Below are 27,703 nucleotides of genomic sequence, written 5' to 3' on the forward strand. Positions count from 1 at the left end.
TTTTTTATTTAAAGTGTGCAGCCGTAAACATATTGCATAAAACATCATTGACTTTTAACCGGAAGTTATTATCTTGAACACACAACACTTTTCTTCTTAAAGATACGGACAAAACACATTCTCATAATCGATATTCATTTCTTTACAGTGTATTAAAGAAAAGGAAATTTACAATAATAACCAAAGCGTTCCTCTAATGTATCGAGTATGGGAGCAGGAGCAGGAAAACCATCTGAAAAAGGTATGTGCATTTACTTATAATTGCCATACAGCTTAATTTAAATGATAACACCAAAATTAATTAGGCATGTCATGTTTGACTTACATATTTTGTAACTAGAAGAGAGATAAATGGTTGGTAGCATAGCATTAAGTGTGCAAATTTGCTTATGACATCATGCCTGCCTTCTTGAAAACTGCATGAAGTTGGCGAAATTGCGCTTAAACATTTATTTGTATGCTTTTTATACAGTGTCACATACACTATTTTAATCATAGTAAATGGCTATCTAGCAGCTATTGAATAATCTGAATATCAATACAAAACGGTGTAATTGATATAATACTATAAAAAGAAGTATGCACCTAACAATCACTCGGAGCACACCGACGTTATACGACGTCAAACAACATGCTCAACGTCCAGACAACAGTTCACCTGCTCAAAGAAGACGCCACGTAATACATTTATGATATCAATGAATCCATTTGTTAAAGATGTAAATGTACCATGCATTATCATAAACAGCCAAAACATTCTATGCAAGTTTCGAATCTATATGATAGCCTTGAAGAAAGTGCTTTACCTAGAGGCCGTTCCCCCCTTTTTATTGTCTTTGTAAGACGTTCAACTCATTCCTTAATCTGTCATGCCATTTGCACACACAGGTTTATACACATTTTGATAAAGTTTTGGATTATTTTTTATTTTTTTTTATTCAAGTAAATTCAAGAAGGTCATAGACCTATGAGGACCATACTTACAAATAATTTACATGTTAACATTAAACGCATACATGTATAAAGAAGTTTTGTACGTTGTAGATTTTTAACATTGTTATTATTCATCTGAAGTAATTGTTAGCGAAAGATTTATGATAAAATAAATTTACTAAATGTGCATCAGTTGTTTAAGTTTTTAAACCAATGTTACTAATAAAGATACCTGGACATAATTATAAATTTAAATCATAACTTTGATGTTTGAATACATGTTAAATGAGAATCAAAATGAAATCAAAGTTTTATGTTATTTGTGACTTTGATATGGTTTTTATCAAAATACATAAATATCCAACAGGTAACACATCCGCTCTTAAAGGTTTTCGACCATCGTCGAGAGATCTTTTTTACTAAGATAAAAAAAACCAAACTGTTAACCACTATAATTCAAGACCTAATATTGCGCGTTTTTAAATGAGTATATAAAAGTACAGTTTATAACTTTACATGTCATAAGATGACTTAATATATTGATAAATGCATAAGGGAAGTTGTTGCAAATATGATAACAGAGATCAACACGGAAAGGCGACGTTCACAGAACGCAGCCCCGTTACATTTTCAGTTTTGAGGTTTCTTAGATATCTTCATTTGCACAACACCTGCAAAATTGCAATTTTCCCGAATTGTTAGGATTTAAACAACAGCGTGAAATTGAAAAAAATAAAAGTTGTACTAATTTCTTGTAATTTGTACGAGGTATAATCAAAAAGTTCCTGCCCCGATATACTTCTAGCCACTAAACTGACATTTACACACAATCCATCGATACCGATATCTTATTGAAGATTACTGACCGAGTAACTCGCAATTTTACACAGATTAAGTAACATAAAATACACTTTGATCGGTAGAGGGGTGTGTCATTTAGACCAAATGGAGAAAGTTGAAATCAGAGCCTTCATTAAGTACCTCTGTAAGAAAGGAATGTCTCCCAAGGAAATCCATGAAGACTTCATTTAAACACTTGGGAAGGAGTCCCCTTCCTATAGCACTGTGAAAAATGGGCTGTTGAATTTAAGAGGGACAGGAAGAGCATTGGAGATGATGGGAGGCATGGTCGGCCAAAAGAGGCAACCAACGTTAAAATGCCGAAGCCGTGCACAGTACGGTCATGTGCGACAGTAGGCGAGACCTGCATTGCTAGGGAAGTAGGTATAAGCTTTGGCTCAGTTCAGGCATGATGTCAATGGCATGTAAAAGGTTTCCGTTAGATGGGTCCCAAGACAGTTGACTGACGACCAGAAACGGACCAGGCTTGACATTTCAAAAAAGCCTTTGTCTCAATACGAGGATGAACCAGATTTGATCTACCGGATCGTAAATCAGGTCGAAATATGGGTTCAACACTTCGATCCTGAATAAAAAAAAACACAACAGAAAATGCAGTGAAAGCACCCTGGCTCACCCTTCCGAAGAAATTAATGAGGGTGCCATCGGCAGGGAAGATTATGGCTTCAATTTTTGGAATAGTCAGGGGATAATTATGATTGATTATCTTGGACAAGATCATTCCATAAACGGTACGTAATATACAGACGAAGTGAGACGTCTGCGTTAAGAAATCGCGCATAAAAGGAGGAGCAAACTGACTCAAGGCATTTTGCTCTTGTACCTCAATGCGCCAACTCACACATCCCAAGTTGCGATGGCTGCTGTAACTGACTGCGGCTTTGAAATACTTACCCATCCCCAATATACTCCGGACTTGGCCCCCTCTAACTTCTACCTGTTTCCGAAACTGAAAACCAAGCTTCGTTGTCATGGAAGTGGTCAATGACAACTTTGAGGACCAAAAATGAGAGTCCTTTTTTTAAAGGGTTAAACAAGTTGGAGCACAGGTGGGCAAAGTGCATTGATGTAGTTGTATAGAAAAATAAAACCATTAGTTGGGTTCTCCGACTACCGGAAGTACACCGGGTCGAGAACGTTTTGATCAATCCTCGTACATTGAATTGTGTAAAAATGTGTTATTTATATCAAATGTATAATGGTGCTTTAAACTGGTACTTTAGTTTTCTAACATTTGTATATATTCTTACACTTAGAGTGCTTCATGTGCATTTTAGTCTTTAACCCGAAAATCTACTAGATCACACAACATTCAAATGACAAGAAATAAATGACAACAAGATACCTTTAGTCTAAAAATAATTCGGAAAATGAAATGGATGAATTATTATACATAAACATTTGCGCAAGTCCTTCTATTTCAGTTGACCTAGAATGTGATCCATCAGACACAAGGATAAGTGTACTTGGAAACTCGGCAAATAAAACAAGTAACGAGTTTACAGTACCTACAAACACGTTGGTATCTGGGAGCAGAATTATATTCACGAAAAAGACGAAGATTAAGATAAAATTTAAAGGAGGCGGCGTTTTACGTATCGGGTTAACCAGTATTAATCCGTCAGACAACGAAAACATTCTTGAGGTTCGTAAAGTTTATTCTAAAAGTAGCTCAAAATTCATTTTATATGAATATAATTCTGCAATTTGTACATGAATTCTAATTATAATTTTGAAAATTTCATCGCATATTTTATTCAACGTTTAAGTGTTCCGCCATTAGTTAAAGAAATACATAAGAGGTATTCTTTAAATATTGTTGCGGTACAAGAACATGGCTGTATAACTTTTAATTGGGCTGAACGTAACTGCTGTTAATCCAATTGATGGATCCTTACTCTGACCTTTCATTTGAATAACAATAAATTTATCCACACACATGTGCTCTTTTGTTAACAAATATGTTGTGGTTAAATTCTTATTGTATCCACTAATCTGATGATTAGAATTGGACAGGTCAGGGATCTATGCATATGCCATCGAGTAGGGTGAGGCCCCTACATGTGGTTTGAACAAATGTTTATGTCTCTTTTATGAAGTAGTATATGGTGTAGTTTATATGTATTGATCTTGAATAATGGAAATCACTAAAATGGTATGTAATAATACTTTTTTAATATGTCAACAAATAAAACATAAACGTTTTCCTATAGTACAACACTCAGCACAACAGTTACTACAATGTATGTCCTGCGTAAGGAATTTCAGGTATTTTTTGGTAGCAACTGTCTCACCTTTCTACAACACAGTCACCTATGCCAAGTTCTACTTCTCTTGCGTACTCTAACCTCTCCCCCCCAATTATCTCGGATCTTGCCATGCCCCAGATTAACGTGACTGCATAGAATCTTCTGTATAAAGTCTTACGGGCACATGTATTTCTTTGGTTAGGTGATTGATTCTGTGCAAATATGAAGTTTCAAGGAAGTATTGCAGAAATATTTTAATATAATGATCAAGGTTAAAGTTTTTGGACACACATAATGATACAAAGACAAAAGCAATATACCCCAGGATCATTTGGTGTTTGTAGCCATAGAATGAGTTTTGCAGCTAGAACCACAATTTAATGAAATTGAAAAAAACCTAAATACTACATATAATCCGCATTTTATATCACAAATTACGAAGAAAATGTGCATAATTCAGGCAATTCTTGCACAATATGAATCAGGCGAGTGCATAAATATCTTTAAAATAATGTATGTTTCAATTTGATATTCTCAACAATTTTACAACATGTATATTTATATATTTATGAAGGTTAGGAATCAATTTTCATTTTGATGTTAGCAAGCATATAAAATTATATTTGTTACTGTTAAAAGTTTAAGAGGTAATATTGTCATGTATATAGTTATCATTAGACTAGATAACCTTTAAAGATCTTCATAGCTGATAATCTTAGAAATTTACTTTTGCACGAAGTAATTAACATCCCCATTTTGCATAATTTATCCGGTGCTTGATTGATTGTGGTATTTTTAGCTATATCACCAAAGCGTCAAAATCATCATTACCATAAGGGGAAATCGATTGCAAATAATATTTTATCAAAAGTATTTCGGTAAGTTATTATCATGGGCAATTAACACGGCAAAATAGCTTAGTGGTAAAGGGTAGCATTCACACACAGAAAGCTGTGTAGTTCGAGTCCACTTAGTTTATATTTCTTTGTTTAATCTTGCAATGCCTTTCTACTATTTTCGCTTCAAAATGGCTGTAAATCTTTTCATGGGTGCACTGTCACGGCTAGTAAAACCGAACTAACAAGCCAACAAAAATAAATAGATTAAACAGCAAGGATATTCAAGACTTAATATAGTACGTTCAATTTCTGGACAATGTATGCAAAATGAGCTGGTTAATATTTTCAGACCATAAAAGATGACCTAACGTAATTCATACCTGAAATTGATCAACACATATAAGATGGTGTATAACGGCTACTTTTTGTAACAATTTTTCAAGAATTCATAAGAGGTTATTGTATATCATTCTCCCTTTTTTATAACAAAAATAACGGTATTGCTTTTTATATTCAGGGTTCTGTATTTGAGAAGGAGGAAGGCTTTAGCTCAGGGAAACAGGAAGCAGTTCGCATCTTGTACAAAACTGAATATTCTTCGTTTCGCTATGGACCAGAGGGCGATGAAATTGAGAATGACTGTGAAAATATCGCGGCAAACCTTTGGTTGTATGTAATCCATGTCTATGGGACTCCAGATGTAGAAGCAGATCTAATAGAGGAAGGTAATCATGACATTATTTATATACAAGCGTAAATAAATTGTTTTGTACAGAAATCTCTTTAACCCTCAAACACATTAAAATGGATTCATAGTGGCTAACTGTCATAAACTGGCGCCCTATTTTGCATTTGTATGCCCTTTATGGAAAGGCCTGTGGACACATGTAAATATACACTGAACAAAAGTTCTAACCTATCACCCTGAGTTTTCGCTTATACATGAAAACGAATAATACTAATAGATCCGACTTTAATTTTATTTCGAAGAGAATAACCACATTGAGAATAATAAAATTATAACATTTTCTATTTAAATAATACTTTATCGATATTTTTAATGAAATATTTTTCTGACCAGCCACTCACCTCTTTGATTGAGGCTCCAGCATTCAACATTCCAACTGCTACGGCACGATCCTGCATCGACATTCGTGCCATGTTTTATGTTTTTTCACTTATAAAGTTAACAAGGATTTATGCAATGTAAAATTTAATACTCACCACGCTCTGCACGAACATTTCGTGCCAAAATGTGTAAACCGCGCCCTGTCTCCCGCGCGAGTACATGAAACCGTATTAAATTATTTTTCTTTCCACAAATCGGTAGAAAATGACACAAAAATCACCTCTGCAAAATTTTATAAGGATCTATTGACCCGTTATAAAATAATCAAAATTTAAAAAGTGATCGGTTAGAACTTTTGTTAAGTGTATATTAAACATTGATCAGTTGAATAAATGAAATGCTTACTCATATTACAAATCATGATTTTTTGTTGTTACCATTATTACTAGATACATTAGAATTATGATGGTCCAAAAAACTATAATGTTGAGATGCGACGGTGTAACGCTGCTTTCATTTTGTCTAGGGTTTTAATTTGATCAGAACCATGGCAAAGAATTTTAATTAGTATGTGTTTTATTAACAGAGGACAGATATGAAAAGATATTACTGTGTTCTGCCAGAAGTGGCCATGGAAGTAGTGCATCAATAGCATCAAATACAGCAAGATGCAGATTCAGGTAATGAATCGTTGTTAAACAATGTTTTGATCTTTCTTCATCTCTGGTGATATAATATATCTAGAATTCATAATTAAAAGAATTCTTATTAAGCCAAAATTATATAAGCTTATTCACATATACATGAAATAGTTAATGTTATATTATTGTTTCTATGCCGGTACAATAAAAAGCATCAACTAACATTTATTTATATGATAATTTTGTAGTTTCATTTGTATACCACGGTATATAAACGCAATCACCTAGATGATGATGTATCATGTTAAATTTATCTTACCATAATGTGTTTCTTTTATACATGACACTCATGAATCAAACTTGAGTATTCAGTTTTTTCCCCTTAAAACAAGCGTGCCTTTCGTGCATTTTTACGGGCACCTAAGTAGTACAGACTAAATTAGTGTTTACTTTAACATTCTTGCAAACAGTGAACGAAATGTTATTGCAAGATCTGAGGAAAGAAGTGAAAAAAATGGTTCTGTTCCTTTTTCAGTAAACCTGTTGTACCTGGTGATGTCTACCATTGCCACTGGGATATGAAACTGTTAAACGAAAATATAGCAGAGAAGCCACCATCTCATGGTTTTATGAGCCTGAAACTTGTATCGAGAAATATAAATAAAGGTCACTTGTTTGTCTGTTTGTTATTTTGGTTGGTATGATTTTTGGAGATATATTGGTATAAGGTCCACCTAACAGGTTTACCTGGATAACTTTCCAGCAATTGTCAAATCTTCCGCAAGTGACCGACTACTCATCCCTTACAATTGTCACAATGGAATCTTTGTTGGTCATGTATTTGGAGGAATAAGTACCGAGTATGTAAGAAAGAATTAGACCAACATATCTGAGATATCTTGTATGCCAGTCACAACGACTACATATCGAATTATGAGGTTTTTGTCAATAAGATTTAAAATAAGAGAATTTTCATCATAGGGTTAGATAGTCGAAAACTCAGAATTTTCTCAGAGCAAGAATCAATAGCACTTGCATAAGTTTTCACTTTTCAGCATTCATCAAGAGCAGTTTTAAATTAAACAAATGATGGTTAATTCTGTATTTTATCATTTCATAATTTATTGACTTTTGAAAGATTTGCATATGTTAATGTTGATTTATATTGTAGACTACGGAAGCGTATCAGGGCCTACAGTTGGTGAGATGTTTTGCGCTAAGTCGACTTATTTTTATTTGCATTGATAAGATGTTTTTGCATTTCTCAATAAAATTTACTGACAAAGATGAGAAGCTTTTAGGCATTGCAACTGAATTTTCTCGATATGCTTAAAGCTTTTGTCTCTTCGACAAAAATCCTGTTGAAACTTCTTGATTTCACGACTTTGCTGAAATATTTAGTAAGACGTAAAGACGTTACTCGCATTGACAAATAGCTCACGTAATTCAACAAAGTTTTTTTGCAATGATTAAAAACTTCTACGTATTACGTATTAATCATTACGTCTTCATGGAATGTTTTATGTATTACGTATTAATCATAACGTCTTCATGAAGTGTTATTGGTCAAAACGAGAAGAAACAAGTTGACATGACGTAAAACTTTAAGATAAGTGGAGGCCCTGATAAGCTTCCGTAGTAGACATATATTCTTTTCAATAAATAGCTTAATGCTGGACAAAACGATTTACTTGAGAAGCTTAAATAGTTACATAATTTATGTTATTAATCTTAAAGCGACAAAATTTTTAATATGCCAATGCAAACACTAGTATGTGTATAAATATTTTTAATGAAAAAAAAAAAACTTTTATAGACCTACACGTTTGCATTATTTGTAGAATATCAGATATTAAATATTTCATAAAATTCAGCTCTTAATTTTCCAGTAAATTGATATAACCATTTTTTATCCCCCGCCGAAAAAGCGGCGGGGGATATAGAAATAGTCTTCGTACGTGCGTCCGTCCTTCCGTCCGACATTTTTGTTCGGAGCATATCTCGAAAAGTATTTGAGGTATCAACTTAAAACTTCATCGGTGGATGGAAACTTCTTAGGTGGATAGACCTCATTGAGGAGGAGTGCAGTGCATAAGAATGATAACTCTACCCTGCATAATTTTTGAGTTATTGCCCTTGGTTATTTTTCAAAATTAATTATTTTCCAGAGCATAACTCAAAAAGCCTTTGAGATATCAGCATAAAACTTCATAGGTGCATAGATCTCACTCAGAAGGTGTGCAGTGCACAAGAATGATAACTCTACCTTTCATAATTTTTGAGTTATTGCCCTTTGTTATTTTTCATACTTAATTTTTACCTGAGTGGAGCATAACTCAAATGTGTTTGAGGTGTCAACATGAATTGTCATAGGTGGATGGATCTCATTGAGGAGGAGTGCAGTGCACAGTGCATTCGGCGGGGGATGGCCATGTTGACATGGCTCTTGTTTTTATTTTGACCATCAACCCAACTATCAATTCTCCTGGTCTTTTTAAGGTTCACCTGATGAGGAAGATGTAATATGGGAGCGGAGCAGCGCCGTCCAAGAATATCCGTTCAGTTCAGTGATCGCCTTCCGGTTAAGTTTGCACGAGCGACAAGTATCACATAATTTGTTTGTTAGTTCTGTTGGAAACACGACAAAAGATGTCTTCTCGGTTGAAGGAAAACTTGATCCAGACATATTGTATTTTGAAATTGAATTTAGCAGCGGTGAAATTCAGGTTACACATGGGAGAAGATTGATAATAGCGCAAGGTACATTTTTATGCTATAATTAGTATTTTTGTGTCGTGTCTTTGAAATATAACGTTTTTTTTATTTTAGGTTTTAAACCGTACGTTAGGCTTCAATGCGAAGATAATATAAATCGATACCTTTGATCAACAACTGATTAACTCCTATTAGATTTAGAAAGACTGAACCCGTTACTGCATCTCAGAAAGGTCACGACAGTTTACAACCGTTTATAAATTTTTTTGCCCATATGTCCTTAGAAAACTTACAGCACGAATTAAAGATGTTTTACAATATCTTTCTTTAACGAAAATTAAAATTTATTTCACAAAAATTCAGAACCTATATATAACGAACTTATAAATGTCATTATTATCATATTAAAGTCCCTGTTATTAATGTATAGCATTAATCATGGCTAAATTCTAACACTCCTCGTGATTTTGTCACTATAGACAAAGAAGAAAAAAACAGTGTTAAACTGCCTATAAACACTGGTAAGGGAATACTTGTATATGCGGCTGTTATGTTTTCTCCCTCGATTATATAGTTTACAGAGCCTTTTAAAGCAACAATAAAAATCATTTTTATTTATATTGTCAGTTCTCATAATGTTTTCCTTGGAAACAATACTGAAATAATATCTCACATACACTAACGCCACATATTTGATACATATACAAAACGGCACCAATCCATATGGAACGTAATGACGTCATCTTAAGTACACAACTCATTTATAAACGCTCTAGAATGACGTCATTTCAAACATGCAAGAATGATTAAACAAACACTGATGTAAACACTATACAATCCAGTCTAAGACATAAGTTTTTATTGTTGAAAATTTGATAAAATAACATTTTTTTCCTATAATTTCCTTTGTTTAATAATTTCTATATATTAGAAACAGTACGGTGCAAAATCGAACAGCGTTATAAGAAAATCGGCACCCCGGAAGTAATCTCCGCTTGAAAAATTACATCAGTGATCTTCCTAATTTTATTTTGTTAGAATTAAAATAATATCCGTCTGAGCGGTGTTTATCGGCTATCTAACACCGGTTTTGTCGCTTTGACAACGCCTTCGTGGTCAATTCCTACGCATCAAAACTCCAAACCGGTGTTAAATAGCCGATGAACACCGCTTAGACCGATATTATTTCGTTATTAGATCAGGATTCCTGTAATGCCTTATGATCATACCAATTGAAATATGAACGATTTTGAGGTTTTGTGATACATTTAATTTCTAATAAAAAGAGAATTATCATCATGAATTGTTTTATTTTTTAAAGAACTAGGAAGCACTATTCTAATAAGTGGTTATCAATTTGACGACGAAGAGGCAACCATAGATGAAGCGATTACTGAAATCAGATCAAAAATAGATTTCAAACCTAGGCGGCTTCAGTATGGAAACAGTCCATCAAGTTTCGTCCTGGAATTCAATGAAAAAATAACAGATCAAAGTAATTGCAACTTATAGTCTAATAAAATACAGAAATAAAGATTTTGCAAATATTTAAAACTCTAATGTATTTTTAAATTGCTTAAATGTTTTTGTATTCACATTAGTTTAACTCTTTAAGCGTTTTCTTTATTTGTATAAAAAATCAAGGTTTTACCGGATTTTCATGATAATACTTTAATATATTTAGGAAATAGTGCACTATTGCATATGGTTCATGCGGCGCAGTAATTTAATGACGAAAGCTGCAGGTTTAAGTGATTAAATCACATTTTAATTCTAAGACATGACCACAGAAATATTATTGTACTACAGTCACAATTTTCTGAAAAAAAATATTGTTCATAAATAGAGCGGTATTTTATCGGAAAAAAGACGAAAAATAATAACTATTAACAAGTGTCAAACGATATATGTTTGACGCATGTATACAGTGATAGAACTATCAGATATGTTCCTTGGAAATGTGCTATGTTCAGCAACGAAACTGCGTATTTAACGGGGGTGGAGGAAGCAATAAGAACGTCGAGTGCATTGTTGTGAAATAACACAAGCTTAAGACTGTCTTTATTTATAATGTTTCTATAGGAAAATCCCGAATAGTGTTTGTTAGAAGATGCAATCTGAAATTATCTATTTTAATGAACTTTCAGGTCTAAAAGATATTCAAATTAATTTGAGGTGTAAAGTTCAGAGAATATATGAAACAAAAAGTGTCCAAGTCCTTTTAAATGGCGCCGACAATAAAAACGATGTGAAATATTTCTTAGAAGCTCATTTTACCAGGCCAAAAGCTGGTGGTGGATCTATTAAAAGTATAGAGTTTGAAAAAAACATTCCGGGTTGTTGGGTGATCAATTTCGAAAAGAGTGAAAGTAAGTATTGTAAAACATTTAATGCCTTTGCTTACAGAATATCATAAAATATTGTTTAGTTATTAATTCGGTTTTAATCGAAGCTTACTATCAAGATCTCTTAACATAATAACTGATCAAAGGACAGGATTTCCATTTCTGAAGGCACTTGGAAATGAATTAATTGTGCTATGTCAAAACATGTTTCACAATTTACATGATTTAGTGTTGTTTTTTCAAAGTCCTTCAGGTTTGATGAAAAACATAATTATATAAAAAAATATTTACCTCTGTTCAATTATTAACATAATTTTAATTAAATGCTAAAGGGTCTCAATACTCTTTCTTTACTTTAAGCTTTATTGGTTTACAAATTAACATAAGGTTATATGGTTACTTATAGACATCCTATTAAATGAAATTTCAAATGATTAGTTGCACGGAACTTTTGGATGAAGAACAAATACAGAATAAACATTGATGAACAATACGTCAAAGCTCTTGTCCAACCAATGTACAAAGAACTTGGGTTATCGGTAAATGGTGGTAAAAAACCAACTCAAGACCTGACGCCTTTGGTTGTTGATGTAGACAAAAACAAACTCAGGTAGGATATATGGATATTTAAAACATTTAAAGCTTCTTGATTATTGATGCACTAGAATATATATAAGAAGAAATAATGATGGTCCGAACCAATGAATTTTGATGATATCAAATTTCGATTAAGGTACTGAAGTATGGATTGTCATCATCAAGCAAACAAGTATGCAATTGTCTATACGCAAAGAAAAATAGTTTTATGCTTCTTAAAGTAGAAAATAAACCTTCAAATATATGATGACGTTAGTTATTTACGTCATGCAACAGCATAATGTACCGCGCTCAAGTATTAATATTGTCTTACTCCGAAATTATTTATTTAATAATTATACCTCAACACATAGGTGTATAAGGTGCATAAGTACACATGCTGTACAACATTCTTATAAACTTTCAGGCCTACAAGTCAAATACTTTTTGAGCTATGCATGAACAAGTTGAAAATTGCAAACTTATACTACTGTAAGTCAAGGGCAATAACTCTAACAAAACTGAAAGAAATCCACATGCAAAGTCGCAGGTGCATAGCTTCACAGTGTTGTTGATCATTATTCCTGTGATTTAGCGATGTTGATCGTTATTCCTGTAAAGTTGGTTGATTCTAACTCAAGGAACAAATAACACAACATAATGAAACGGTTTTTACTACGTCAAGGGAGATAACTCTACAAATACTGAATAAATCCACAAGCGAAACTTAAGGTGCACAACTACATATGCTGAGCAACCTTCCCGTAAGGTTAAATGACTCTATGTCAAATCCTTTTTGAGTTACATGCAACACAAGTTTTGAAAATTGCAAAATTTTACGAAGTCAAGGGCAATATCTCTAAAAATACTATATAAATCCACACGAAAATACCCAGATACACAACTACATATGCTGATCAACAGTCCTGTAAAGTTTCATGACTCTATGTCAAATCGTTTTTGAGTTACATGCGACACAAGTTGAAAATTGCAAAATTTTACTAAGTCAAGGGCAATAACTCTACAAATACGAAATAAATCCACACGAAAATACCCAAGTGCACAACTACATATGCTGATCAACATTCCTGTAAAGTTTCATGACCCTAGGTCAAATACTTTTTGAGTTACGTGCGACACAAGTTGAAAATTTCAAATTTTTACTAAGTCAAGGGCAATATCTCTAACAATACTAACAATACTTTTTGAGTTACGTGCGACACAAAAGAGAACGGAAGGACGGACTGACACGGGTAAATCTAAATGCTCGCCACTAAAGTGGGGGCACAATAATGTTGATTTCCTCTCTTTAAATCATCAACCCGTTCGCGGCATTTTCTTCGAACTTAATTGTTTATCTCAATACGATAATGTGCCGAACCATACCGAAGACGTGTCATCTGAATGTCAAACTTTAGCTTGGAGGTTCAAAACTATACAACTGCTGTGTCGGCTCAGATTTATATCACGCATAAAGTTCAAAAGCTGTGCCCGCCCTAAAACTACCTTTTGGAAATTTCTTAATAAATTTGATTAAAATGTTAAACTCAACTTGGCGATATACAGAACCTATGCTGCGACAGCACTGGCTCAATGGCAAGGTTACCTTCGACGGCCAAATGTCAGACAAATTTATTTCAAAATTATTAGTTCAAATATTCAGCTCATGTGCACCTCCAGGTCGCTGTGTCAGCTCACCTGAAGGCCCATTGAGTCATTGGATATTTTCATGACAACACTTGATTTCCTTACTTTTTGATCGACTTACTTCAAATAAAGCTGAAATCTTCACCTTCAAAAGCAATGCTAGTTTTAGATGGGCTTTCATTAAATCTGGAATCAGTCACATGCATCGATGCAATGTATTAATGACTGCCTACTTTATTGAATGGTTATCATGTTTATTACTTTTTATTACATGCTTTTCGGTGGTTTATAGAAATATATCAGTGATATAAAACTGGTAATTTCACTGTTAGAAACAGTGAAATTACCACTTTGATAATTTCACTGTTTTGAATTTAAGCCCCTTATGTTGTTTCAGTGAAATACCAGCGTGCACAGTACTGGGTACCAACTTAATGACGTGACGTCGTAAATGACGTCACGTTCTATTATTATTTGGCGCGCTTTTCATTCAGTATTAGGTATAATGTCTTTTTAAAACGTTTCAATGCATATAATAAAAAGAAAATTTGTTTAGTTTAGTGTAAGATCGAAATATATTTCACCTTGTGAACACCAAAAGTTCATATTTCACTCGTGGCTGCGCCACTCGTGAAATATACCTTTTGGTGCTCACTCGGTGAAATATATTTCGATCTTACACTGAACTAAACAAATATCCTCTATATAAATAACCAAGAAAAAGATGAAGGTTTTTTTTATTAATCAGGTTTATCAAGTCAAGAAATGCAGAAAAGAAGTCATTTGTTGGTACTTTAAATAAAAATATCAAAGTTGACGTGTGTTGGGAAGAACAAGAACACACTGACGAATTCGAGGGAGAAGATCAACAAAATCCAGTCGCTAAGGAGACTTCAATAACTTTTAAGTATAGTGGATCCAAGTCGGATTGGAAAGAGACAGCAAATTGGAAAGATATAACAAAGAGAGTGGTGTCAAATTATTTTAAGACGGCTATATATGAATTAACATTTAATTGTGATGACGACATAACCGATCAATTAAATGATCTCAGGGGACAATATGAATTTGAATATGAGGAAGATCTAGATAACAATGACATTACTCTATACGGGTCAAATGAAAGTACACTAAAAGAAGTTGCTAAAAAGTCTGTAACGAAAGTGCTATTTCCAGAGCTTGTCGACAAACCTTTAGAAATCACGGTACCAAAATACTTAGCGTTAGACGCGGAAGGTATACTGAACAACGTGAAAACTGATTGTCGTTTTACATCTTTCAAAGTAAATACAGAAACAGGAAAAATCACTCTAACGGGTCCAAAAGATGAAGTGCAAAATGCTCGGCTTTGTATACTACAGTTTGCTTTACAACTTAAATCTGTTGAACTGCTTATAGAAGAAGAACATGTTATGTTTTTGCAAAAAGGAGGTCTAGAACAACTGAAGGAACAATTCCGTAAAGAAAACTTGAACCATAACCTCACTTTATCTGAAAAGAGAAACGCAATTATTGTTTTGACTTACATAGAAAATGAAGACATTGAAAAGAAGAAAAACAAGATGTTAGATGTCATTGGAAACTTTATAAAAACAATTGAAATTTGTGTTGACAAAGAAGAGCCCTTGAATAATTTTGCAACAGCACAATGGAAACAGTATAAGGGAGAGATTATTGAGAAAGCAAATGGTCTCGTTGTTATTTTTGAACCAGCACACAACAGTACTATAAAGATTATTGGTACAGACGAAACAGTCAAAGTTGCAAAAGTAGACGTAGATAATTATTTGAAAGGCCACAAACTTGGAACAGTAATGATGCGCGTGCCAGTAGAAATTGCAATGTATCTAGACGAGTTTAAGGGTGACAATATTCGGGATGATATCGAATGTGGAAAAGACAGCAATGGTTTGTACACTGGGAAACTTTCTCTTAAATGTTCATCCGACGATATAAGCCGTTTGCATAAATCTATAGAAAAAAACATCCAAGAAATAAAGCAACATTGGTTCGTAATGAAAGAGAAATGGATAGCAAGTGTTATCCAGGACCTTGTAGACCTTAAGACCTTATCACATAATGAACGATTTTTATTGGATGCATATATTGGACACAGTCTTGCAGCATATGGAATTACGGGAATTTCTGTGTTTTCTAAAATCGGAACAATCATCCAAGTCAAGCGAGGTGACATCACCTTTGAGACAACAGCAGCGATAGTTCATAGTACAAATGGGCATGTTAAAGCATTTGAGAAAGGAATAGGCAAATGCCTGCAAAATATTGGTAAACATACGATCTATTTATTTTGTATAGATTACATTGCAGGGCTCTAGGATTATTCTTTGCCATATTTATGATACTTAGTACCTTAAGTGTTTGTTTCTTGCTATGAACAAAAAAAAACAAAACAAAATATAAACATAGGCAACTTTTGGTTACATGTATAGCCAACTTTTTTTAAGAACACAACTGAACAAGTCATATGAATAAATAATATTGTTCAGAAAGTTTGATTTTTATTTTATATTACAAATAAGGTGGGACTGAAATCAGAGATGAACTTTTACGAGCTATTGAAGAAAGAAGATCAAAAATTGGCGATATTTTGATTGGGCACATCAATGCCGATACGCATGAAGAAAAGGTCATTCAAGGTCAAGACAATGAAGTACAAGAAAGAAATAATAAACCTTCCAATAGCGGCTTTAAAAATGGTGATCTTGTATTGACGGAGTCTGGTCAACTTCGCTGTTTAAAAGTCATTCATGTTTTTCCTCCAAGATGGATAGATGGTAAACAATCAGAAGAAAAGGAGATGAAGACATTAGTTCGAAAGATATTACAGGTATCAAAACAACTCACTTAAACTTAACTTTAGTTTTTACAATATACATATATGTATGACTTTATAAATTTTAAAGATAAATACGTATGCACAAATAACCAAAGTATTTGACCAACGAGTTTCTTTATCTAAGTCGTTGCAACAACACAATAACTTAGTTTTAACTGAAAGGTTCAATACAGTGTGTACATCTAACATATCCTACTTAATATTACTATTTCCATCCTGGCTGTTCATACAACATTTCTAAAAAATTGGTGCTGTAAATTTTAGCATGGATATTGTACATGTATAAACAAAATGAAAAATGTCATATGATATATACCAAATACACCATCTACTTATAGCGTAAATGTCGTACAGTCACATATGTCTGCTTTGGGAAACAGGCGTATCTTGCAGACTTTTCTGTCAAGGTAAAAGAAAAAGTAAAGGGACAGTTAGGTTCTGAATTTGTATGAATAATAAAGATTTTCCTTCTACGATAAACATTACTATATCTCAATTTAAGAATCACTCAAATTATCTTTTTTTATCACGAAATGCATTTATTCTGCAGACATGTCAGGACAATAAACTTGCATCAGTGTCTCTATCGGCGATTGGATGTGGCGCTGGAAAGTATCCTCACGATAAAGCAACGTCATATATTGTAGAAGCTGTTGCGGATTATGTTGAAAATGTGAGCAGTATTCTTATTATCGTTAACGTAATATTATATTAATTTAATTTCATTCTTTAACTTTATGATAAAAAAGTGTATTTGGATATAATGATCAAAGTTATAAGCATTAATGCTTTACACTTGTTTTGTAATGCGTTTAGTAACTTTTGAGGTGACATATTAAACAGAAGATAACACCGCACGGACAAACAAATATTTCAAACAACTTGTTGGTCTTACACCGTCACAAAAGTTGAAATGTTGCTAATTGCCAACATCAACGATCAGCTGTAAAGTAAAGTATAACTTGACATAGCATAACTAGACAAGTTATGGTTGTGCGTAAAAATAGTGCCCGGTTAATTCCTTTATGTATCAAATTCATAGATTCCTTCGACTTTTAAAAATTGATTTTTAAATTTGTTTTTTTAACAAATTTTCCGTGTAATTAAATGACCTTTTTATTTATTTATCCTGATCAACAGTCAATATTGCCATCATTTAACAGATGCTTTGATAAAAGAATCGACTTATTTCAGAATAAAGAAACGGTAATCAAGGAAATAGTGCTTTGCGATAGTTCAGAAACTGCAGTGAAGAAGTTTACAGAAGCTCTTGGAAAACTCAAAAGCTCTCACTGGGTTTTCTTTGAACATGGGAAGCCTTTACAAGTGGATGATTTCCTGACGTCATGTAAGCTTGTTTTCTATATTGCATGAGCCTTGTATCTTTTATAAGTTTTTTAGGATTTTCATGCTCGTTACAACAGGTGTCAGTAATGTTATAAAGTCGTCACGATTTTAATCTTACTTTTGTTCTTTTATTGATTAGTTTTAGTACTTATGTATTGCTTTAATACCTTCGACAAACGAAGTTTAGGGATTATAAAGGCGTCTGCCTGTCTGTCGGTAAAGTTACACAGATGAAACATCATAAATTATAGGTCGTGTTAAAATGTTTCTTTAGAAAACTTATTTTTCTGGAAATCTAAAGGTGGCGGGTGTAGATATTAATTACCTTTTAGTGCTAGCGCTAGTTTGGAGTTGATATCATTTTAGCCCTCGCTTCTGTTATGAAGAGTGTTGCATTGTTTGTAAGTTTCAAAAATTGCAGGCATTCAAGTTTAGTCAGCAGTGTTTTTGTGTTTTTTTGCATCAGTTACTCTCTGGGATTTTTAGAACATAGAAGTAATTAAAAGTTGTTTAGAGACGGTTTGTATGCTTCTTATGTTACAGCAATCAGGAAAGCCGAAAATAAGTTAGTGATCCGACCAAGCTCAGGTCGTGCACAACTAGAGCGTCCAAGAACTGGCTTAAAATGGAGAAGAGAGGTAATGTTAGGACACAATTGTTTTAATAGAAATCTAATAGACATTTTCTATATAGGCATACAGTTTTTCATATCACAGAAGAACGCCGTTGAAACCAAAGCTTTCAGACAACTTTAAAGTTTTTTTTATATCTATCAAATATTTGACCGTTTTAGTCATTAATCGACCATTACACGTAAGATGTAGTAAAATATATATAAATAAAATGTTCTAAGTGTATATTTTACAATATATATTAGCAAAAGTCTGTTCTTGACTTAATTTTGTAACTTTCTTTTTCAAATGCAAGAATGCTTATGGTTTCAAGCGTGTAAAACAACATGACATAAATAGATCTACATCTAATGAAGAAATGAATGATTTATTTAAAGGTAAGGATGAACAATAACGTAATTAAAAACCAATAAAATTGAAATAGAATATATCTCCTTGCTATAATAAGTTTGCACAAGCTCACTGCAGGATTCTGATTAAAATGATCAAAACAAGAACTTCTTTACGATGTTATAAATTAAGTTTGCTTTTAGACTTGGATTTTTTCCAAGATTTGCTATGAGATATATAGATTTATCAACAGCAAGTTTGGATATTTTTCAGATGGACTTCCATACAAAATCCCTATATCAGACAACATGAATCTACATGTTGTGAGAGCTGATTTGACCAAACAAAAGGTTAAGTAGTTACATTATGTTTATAGAAATCTGGAAAATGGATTATCCCTATGAAGCGGCGAAACAATAATATTATATGAATCTTATACAGTCGGTTGGTTGTGTCTTTTAATTAAGAAATAATATATCCCAAACAGTGATTTTATCGCTCAATAACATCACTGTTTGGAGTTCGGATGAAAGGAATTATAACACGAGGGCGTTGACCGAGTGATATAATGATGCGCATCCGAACGACAAACAGTGATGTTATCAAGAGATACAATCACCGATTTGGATATGTTATTTCGATTCTAACACGACATTAACAATAAATGTTGCTTACCTGATAATAAGATAAATTGCACCTGATTTGTTTCGGCACCTATTTTCAGCGCGTCGCATTTTTATAGGTTACGTCACATGTATAAAATGATTTCGTCACAAGTCTAAATATAGAACGTCAACAGTGATTTTGTTGCATAATAACACACACTTTCGGTTCTTCTTTGTTCAATAGGGAAAAATGCGGGTCGTGTTAGAATGAAATATAGTGTATAGTGCAATTTAAGTCATACATTCATCTTATGTCTTTTTTTTTTTTTTAGAAATCAACAGTTATTTATACTTAATTTACTTGATTGCAATTTTTGCAGTGAACCCTGTTAACATTAACAAAGGTAAGAACGTGTGAAAAAGATTCTCCTTTCTTTGTATTTTGAATATTAGGTTTAAAGTTAAAGGGATGTCAGTATCAAAATACAAAAAAATGAGCTGCAAAAGTATATTTATAGTTTGGTGGCAAAGGCTATTGACTTCGCTTTTACCAACATTCAAAAGATAAAATATCATTTGCATTCCTCATTTATAAGACTATTTATTTTTTGATTAACTACAGGTAGACGCCATTGTAAACACAACGTCAGAGTTCCCCAATTTAACGGGTGAAATATCGAAAGCGATATTAAATGCTGGCGGAAATACAATTAGGCAAGAATGCCAAAACTTGGATACGATTTCAGAGGGTGAAGTCAAATCTACTGGAGCCGGTCTGTTGAAATGCAAAAAACTCATCCATGCTAAGATTCCGATGAGGTGGGATTCACAAAACGGAGAAAAGGTAAGATATGTCTGTTCATATAACTGTTTTTGAACATTTCTGTAGCTTATGCATCTTCTTTTGTTTTGACGATTACTTATGTAGAGGGGAGTTATTTGAATGTGATATGTTTACGGAAGAATTAATTCATTTGTTTCGAAAAAATGAAGCCGACAAAATCAATCAGAAAATGAACTGCATTTTCTGATTGGAAAGAATAAAATCATGACAAAGCGCAAGTTTGTAAAACAAGCGTCAATGTTTTCTTCTTCCAGTTTGTAAGTGATCTGATATCAAGATGTCTTGCTGAAGCAATTAGTCATGGCTATTCTTCAATTGCCTTTCCTACAATAGGAACGGGACATTCAGGATTTCCTGCTGACAAAGTGGCAAATGCTATGGTGAAGTCAATATGTGAAATTGAAAATGACAAATGCCCGCTTAAAGATATTTTCATTGTCGTTTATTCGTTGGACGATGGCATATGTAAGGTAAACTCATTCATATCAAATGCAAACCACCAGTTAACCAGTCAATCATGAAACGCTCCATACCTACTTGTATTGTTTCTGTGCATAAAAGAATTCAAATTCTATAGCGCGATTCAAACAAAATGTTAAAACAGCAAATGTTGGATATGGCAACAAATGACCTTACATGTTTAAATTTAAAAAAAAATATTATGTAATATAAATCAAAAATATATACGTGCAGACACATTAACGAATACATGTACATAATGAACTTCTTTAAAGATGATAAAATGTTGAAGATGTTATTATTTATCCTTATGAAAATGAGTATTAATTGCCCTACAAAATGATTTTCCCTATCTTTTACGAAGATATTTGAAGATGTTGTTCCGCACTGTTTCAACAGCGTCGCAAGTCACGGTACGGGGATGACCATAAGCAAGAAAGGTAATAAAACAGTATTCAGACCTTAATATCTACATTTAGTGTTTTGTGCTTATTAGAATGCCCGTATTTATTTGCACCTGATTGATTGATGATATCGTTCATCACGTGTTGGAGACAAACAGTTAAACAACTGACACCTATGACGAATTTCTGAGGAACATTTCATATTTGAATGTAAAATAGAGTCAAACCACTGAAGAAAGCCCAACATAGAAAACTTGAAAATGTTGCAGGGTCGGTTTGATTGTATTGTTAAGCGTTTCGAGAATGTTTTACAGACTTAGATTGTTTGGTGGCAAAATCTGTTCTATCTTAATTATTTTGAATTAAAGGTTCAAAGATGACGCCGAAACATAAAACTGTCAGATATGTTTCACCACCGTCGTTTGACAAACATTCGGAGATAGATGACGTCGTCGTTTTTAAAATAGTATCAAAAACAAGCGGAGAAAAGATTCAAAAGAAAATTCAGGACATAGTTAAACACCAACTGAAAGAAGAGACGTTGAATTTCCAGGAACTATCAAACGAAAAGACGCTTACAGAAGTTGAGGTTGTTTTTCATCTTATGTATGGATGTCATAAATAAAAAGATATCAAATTAAATACCATGCACACAAGATTAGTTTACGGATATATCGGTCATTGTCATGTCAAAAGTAAGACATAGATGCTAAATGCCTAAGACACAATCTATATTATTTAAGCACACATTGCCGCGCATCCTCATAAAGTGACACTCTTTTAAACAGTAAGATCATACGCATCGTATGGTTAAGATAAAGTTAAAAAATTGAAACTTGCAATAAATGGAGAGTCGCTATTTTTATATATATGCTAATAAAAAATAAATACAGACTATATTTTAAAAGAAATGTTGAAAACAATAAGTCAGCCGGAATAAATTATACGATGCCAATTTGATAGTGAATAATAACCTGCAAAATACGAGTATATGTACAAAAAAATTAAAAGTACATCAATCTTTTTTTATAGGAGCGTACATTGAAAACCTTGGAAATGAGTTATGGCGTCAACATTGAGATTGATAAAAAATCAAAACTAGTAAAGATTTCGGGACTCTCGGATCGTGTGAGTGAATGCCATTTTAAAGCAGTTGAATTGCTAAGGGACACATTTCCAAAGATGCGCTTGAAGTCAAGGAATATTAAAACAATCGCTGAGACAGTGCAGTGGTATTACGGAGATGGTACATACTACTATTCCTATGATAATATATAAATTTGCAATATCGTTTTACTTTTATGTTTATTTCATGTTGTCGCAGTATATAGAACAGTATACACTAATAACACAAGGGTTACAACCCTTTAAAATAGCATATTAATGTAACATATCTGATTTTTTTACACACCATTAGTTTATGTGATAGTAGCCACCATGTTGCTGACTTTAAATCACTTGCCTATCATCGCTGAGTTTAATCCTGTCAGCGACTATGATTTTTTTTAATGCGAGGAAGCCATTTAGTCAGTGGTTGTACTCAAGTCCCCTTTTATGTCTGAAATAATGTATTTAAGGGGATCTGAGGTCTTGAAAGTCGCAATAAAATCTTAACAGTGACGATGTAACTTTAAAATAAAACAACCCCCCCCCCACACAACAACAACAACAACAGATGTTGATCATGTTCATTTTTACTTATTACTTACATTACTTTACTGTGTGTCACACATGACAAAATGCATGGTTTTAAACCTTGAGCTATAAACAAATTTATTTGTTTCTTTAAATACATTCATTTTCATATTTCAAATGCAGCTGATGGAAATTCTCTCCCTGTTGATGTCATGGATAATTATGAGATACACATGCAATATCTGCATGGCAACGATTTCACTTATGAGAACCAATCAGAGAATAAAACGTACAAAGTGCTTATCAATGACTTAATGGAACACCCAATAGATGACCCGAGAAAGAAAAGGCGTCTTTATCTTAGAACAAAAGTGGATGAAAGTAAGTTCAAACAAAGAGAAAGAAGACACAAGTTTATTTATAAATCCAAATATCAAAACAGTAGTTCAGAATAGGATAACTGGACATTTACTTGACAAAATAAGTGGCTTTACATAAAATGCATGTAATAAAGGTTTAACAGACTTAATCAAATCGAGTCTGCAATTTTCATGTACTTTTGCTGCATCAAATGCTTCCGAGGGATCACCTTTTTCCAGACTATTACCTGTATAGAAAATAAGCAAAAGAAACTTGCTCTACTATCGAAGGTTAGTGGTAATTAGAAATAAATAAAATATAACATACCAAATAACACTTCAGGCAATAAAGTCAATACAAAATATCTTTACAATTGTTACATATCAGTAATGTTTTTCAGTGTTTTCAGTGTTTGCACAGTAAATGGACATCTTAATTCCCTACTGGTGATTTGCTTGTAGTCAAATTCCATTCATTGTTTTTGCTTAGTGAAACATAGTGCAAAATGAAAACATAACAATTAACTTAAAGGTATATCATGTACAAAAATCGTCCGTCCTAAGGATTACAATATTACAACTTGTACATTAGTTAGTGAGTACTTTTGATATATTATATACATGTATTTCCAGATATTCCCCTGCCTGACAATTGGACGATTGCACTCGACGAAAATAAAAAAATGGATCAAATTAAACTAAAAGAGAGTGATGCTGAATTCAATGACGTAAAAGACAAATTTATCAGGGGAGGATGTAAACCGAAAAAGATCGAAAGTGTAAGCTGTTGTTATTTGCTGTGTCGACATATATGTATATATCTCAGAAAAATGGATGGAAAATTACGGGTTGAATTAGACATTGAACTACATTGTATATTATACACAAAACACCATATAAATTAAAAATATGTCAAATTTAACTCAGATCACCATGACTTCAAGTTAAGAATATCATTTATTTTCAAATTAGCTGTTTACTTGTATACACTTAAATAAAAAATTTCAAACTAAAGATACGCATCAATTTGTTTACGCAATACTAAACGTAGTTAATATCTACTTATTTTAAAGAAAAACGATTAATAATGTATTGAGTCTGCATTGGGTTTTATAAATGGACAAACATTTTGTTAATTTGCCTATATGAGATCACATTGTTTCATTTAGAAATGTATTGCTATAACAATCTTACATCGGCTACCGGTACAGACCAGAATATTTAGCTCGAGGGTAACTGTGTACGGTGGTAACGAGGTTTTGCCGAGTTTCCGCTTAACAGTTACCCGGGAGCTAGATATTCCCTTCTTTGACGACAGCCGGTGAATATTTTGGAAAGACATTGAGAAAACTAATATTTTCATGAAGCACTTTGTTCTTATATATAGTAGCGTTTGAATTTACAACTGTATCCATAACGGAAACACCATCCTATAGACGCAATTCATTTATAAAAGGCACGCGGGAATGACGTCAGTTAAAGCATGCAGCTTATTTTACATGGGGGTGTAAGGCAGGTTTTTTTTAGCACCGGTGCAAACAGTTAATAATCCAATCCTGTCTGTGGACAAGAAAGAAATATCTTCAACTATGTTGTTTTATTGAGATACGTTACCCGTTGTTACAAATTCTTTTTTAATCTATGTTTAGATATCCAGGTTAGAGAATAAATTTTTGTGGCAACAATACCAAACTAAAAAGAAACAAATTGAGTCTCAAAATCCTAAAATACAAAATGAAAGACAGCTCTGGCACGGAACAGACGTTGATACTGTTCCAAAAATTGTCAAACATGGATACAACCGTAGCTTCACTACAGGTAATACGTTTGTGTTCTTCTTTTTGATTTTTCCTTTTTCTTGTTCAACCCTGTTTTATATGATGCTTTAATATGTACATGCTTAGCTTTTAAGATACTTTTCTTTTTTCTTTATGAAACGTTACATATATAGTCATTTTTTGCACACAGGTGAGGCTACTTGAAAGGATGGTTTTTAGAATATTTTTAGGATATGCTACGGAGCGGACGTATAATATCTTTACCTTTCTTTCGACTCGGGAAAGAGGCAAAACAATTTCTTCTGTGGAATCTTTTTAGATAATCAGCCAAAGCACATGTTACTGCATGAAATGATTACAAAATTGAACACATTATCAGCGCAAAACTTGAAATTGTTAGATACCTTATCTTACAATAAAGCGGACAAAAATATACAAACGAGCCCTCACACCAAAAAAGAGATCATAGCCTTGACATGGCTTTACTGTTTTTGTTGATAATGGATCTTTTTACTGAACTTTAAAAACATTTATTCAGTCTTTAAAACATGTAATTACTCATATTTTTAGTTTGTGCGTATGGACTGGGAGCATACTTTGCTGTTCAATCAGCATATTCAGACAGCGACAGATATGCTAAACCGGATGTGAATGGTGTCAAACGTATGTTTTTAAACAGAGTCCTGGTTGGTGTTTCATGTCTAGGAAATTCATCGATGGCAGTACTCCCTCAGAGACCAGGAGTTACCTTCAATAACTTTCCTGTATGTTACGATAGTGCGGCTGACAGTAATGGCAAAACACCAGGCATATATGTGATCTTTCATGATACCCAAGCATACCCTGAGTACTTGATTGAATATTCTTGATCTCTTATTTTTTTACAGAAAAAATAGATGTTTCTTTTTTTATTTTGCCATCCGTCCCTGTTTTCACATTACACTTTATATGAAACATCATGTTTATCTTATCATGAGTTTTAAGACGTATACCTCTACGCAATCATAGCACTATTTCACTTTTTTCGTGCATTAGCACCTACAAAAAATAAGATCTTTACTGCGTCCTCGTGCTTCACGTATGTTTAAATGAATTGGAACATATTTTCAAACATATATATTGTGCTACTTACAGATAGGTTTGACGTTTTCATTTTAGTTTTAAATCTAAAAAGAAGATTGTAACACATTATTAATAACATTTTATACAGATGTTTTTCAAAGTTCATGATTAGCCTTTAAAAATATGGACATTTTTATGTCCTAGAAGCGAAAACTACTTGACCAAATCTGTCTTTATTATATTCTTTTAGAATCGAAATCATGGTACACTAAATGGTTGTGTACGCAATATAATTTACATTTTTGTTGCAATTTATCTTAGCTTCCATTAATTATTTCAAAGCCGCTCTTTTTCCTAAGTATTTCACAGGAAGGAAGACTATGCAGAATCAAAAACTTACTGTATTATTTACAACTTTATCCTGAACCATTTTTTCCTGCATGTACAATAATTTTCTAAAAAATCATTATTGAAAGATAAACTAACAATAAACAGTCACTGTATACTGTCGCTTAGGTTTCATTTTGTAAGTTGCCCCTAGCCTATTGGGTCATATCATTTATGAAATACGGTTTTAGCTGGAAGATTAAGCAATTAATAACCGACCCAAAGGTTTTTGTCTGTCATGTATACAATAACAGCCTCAGAACAGTTCTCTAATCAATTGATCTGTTTAATGCTTTCTGTTCATATTATTTTCTTTATCCGTATTTTATCAATCAGTTTGTCTCCATTTTGTTATTGCAGATATGGGCACTAGACTTGCTTAACATGTCAAATATTTATGCAGTGTACATAATGTCAAAACTGTGTTTACGAAAATCTCTGTCTAAAAAACCCTGCAAATAAAGGCCAATTTCGATTACTCTTTTTTGATGAAATGGAATAAAGTATTTTCACAAATTTTACTTATATTCCTTTATGAACACTAATAATGGCTTTGTAAATGATAACATTTTGATGTTTTAACATTTGTTTCTATAAGTTCAATTTCGATTCTTATCAATATGTTAAACTACTTATTTCTATGTTATTTATTTGAGTAAATATTTCTCTCACTGTCGTGCATTCCTGCTCTAGTAATAATTTTTTTATCTGTTAAAAACGTGTTTTATATGTCTCAATTTTCAGCTACAATATAATAGATAACTTTTGTGTCTAACCGCAATTTGTTATGTTTAAATTGATAATACTGGTCAACAATATCAAATAATATTGTAACACAATGATAGATTTTATTCCCCAGCAGTATACGATAAAATGGCATATATACATCAATATCGTCAAAAATACATTTACTTAAAGAGTAGATGGAACCGGAATTATTTTGTACTTATTAAGTTGACAGATAATATCCGTTGCCTTCAGCTATTTTTAGGAAACGTAATTTGCTTATTTGCAAATCCGTCGGTGCATATGTATTCCGTACTACGTTAGAAACTCTTAAAGACCAATTCAATACGCCAATCCAAACCGCGACCATGACATGCGGGGCTCTCGCGGCCATGACCTTTAA

The 27,703-nt window shown here is 33.0% G+C and overlaps 1 protein-coding gene across 1 annotated transcript; it reads left to right on the forward strand.

The window, feature by feature from the left end:
• Positions 1-148: 148 nt before the first annotated feature.
• LOC132748798 (uncharacterized) lies at positions 149-27,255 on the forward strand. Its single transcript, XM_060738433.1, has 25 exons — positions 149-241; positions 3,219-3,439; positions 5,400-5,607; positions 6,538-6,631; positions 7,128-7,258; positions 9,092-9,352; positions 10,629-10,802; positions 11,455-11,676; positions 12,091-12,262; positions 14,624-16,161; positions 16,416-16,723; positions 17,283-17,405; positions 17,927-18,080; positions 18,623-18,717; positions 19,007-19,088; positions 19,315-19,391; positions 20,269-20,490; positions 20,745-20,960; positions 21,314-21,389; positions 21,722-21,942; positions 22,386-22,599; positions 23,172-23,369; positions 23,981-24,126; positions 24,997-25,165; positions 25,696-27,255. Exons 1-25 carry the CDS (start codon positions 208-210, stop codon positions 25,992-25,994), a joined length of 5,655 nt encoding a protein of 1,884 aa, XP_060594416.1. The 5' UTR covers positions 149-207; the 3' UTR covers positions 25,995-27,255.
• The last annotated feature ends 448 nt before the right edge of the window (positions 27,256-27,703 follow it).

The sequence above is a fragment of the Ruditapes philippinarum genome, unplaced genomic scaffold (genome assembly GCF_026571515.1).
Source record: "Ruditapes philippinarum isolate M1 unplaced genomic scaffold, ASM2657151v2 ctg98_1_1_1_1, whole genome shotgun sequence".
In the NCBI taxonomy this organism is placed as follows: domain Eukaryota; kingdom Metazoa; phylum Mollusca; class Bivalvia; order Venerida; family Veneridae; genus Ruditapes; species Ruditapes philippinarum.

Coding starts and splice junctions, on each gene's coding strand:
- LOC132748798 (XM_060738433.1), top strand. CDS start 208: ATGGGAGCAGGAGCAGGAAAACCATCTGAAAAAG. Junction 12,263..14,623: donor GTAGACAAAAACAAACTCAG/GTAGGATATATG, acceptor TTTATTAATCAG/GTTTATCAAGTCAAGAAATG. Junction 21,390..21,721: donor GATGACCATAAGCAAGAAAG/GTAATAAAACAG, acceptor TTTGAATTAAAG/GTTCAAAGATGACGCCGAAA.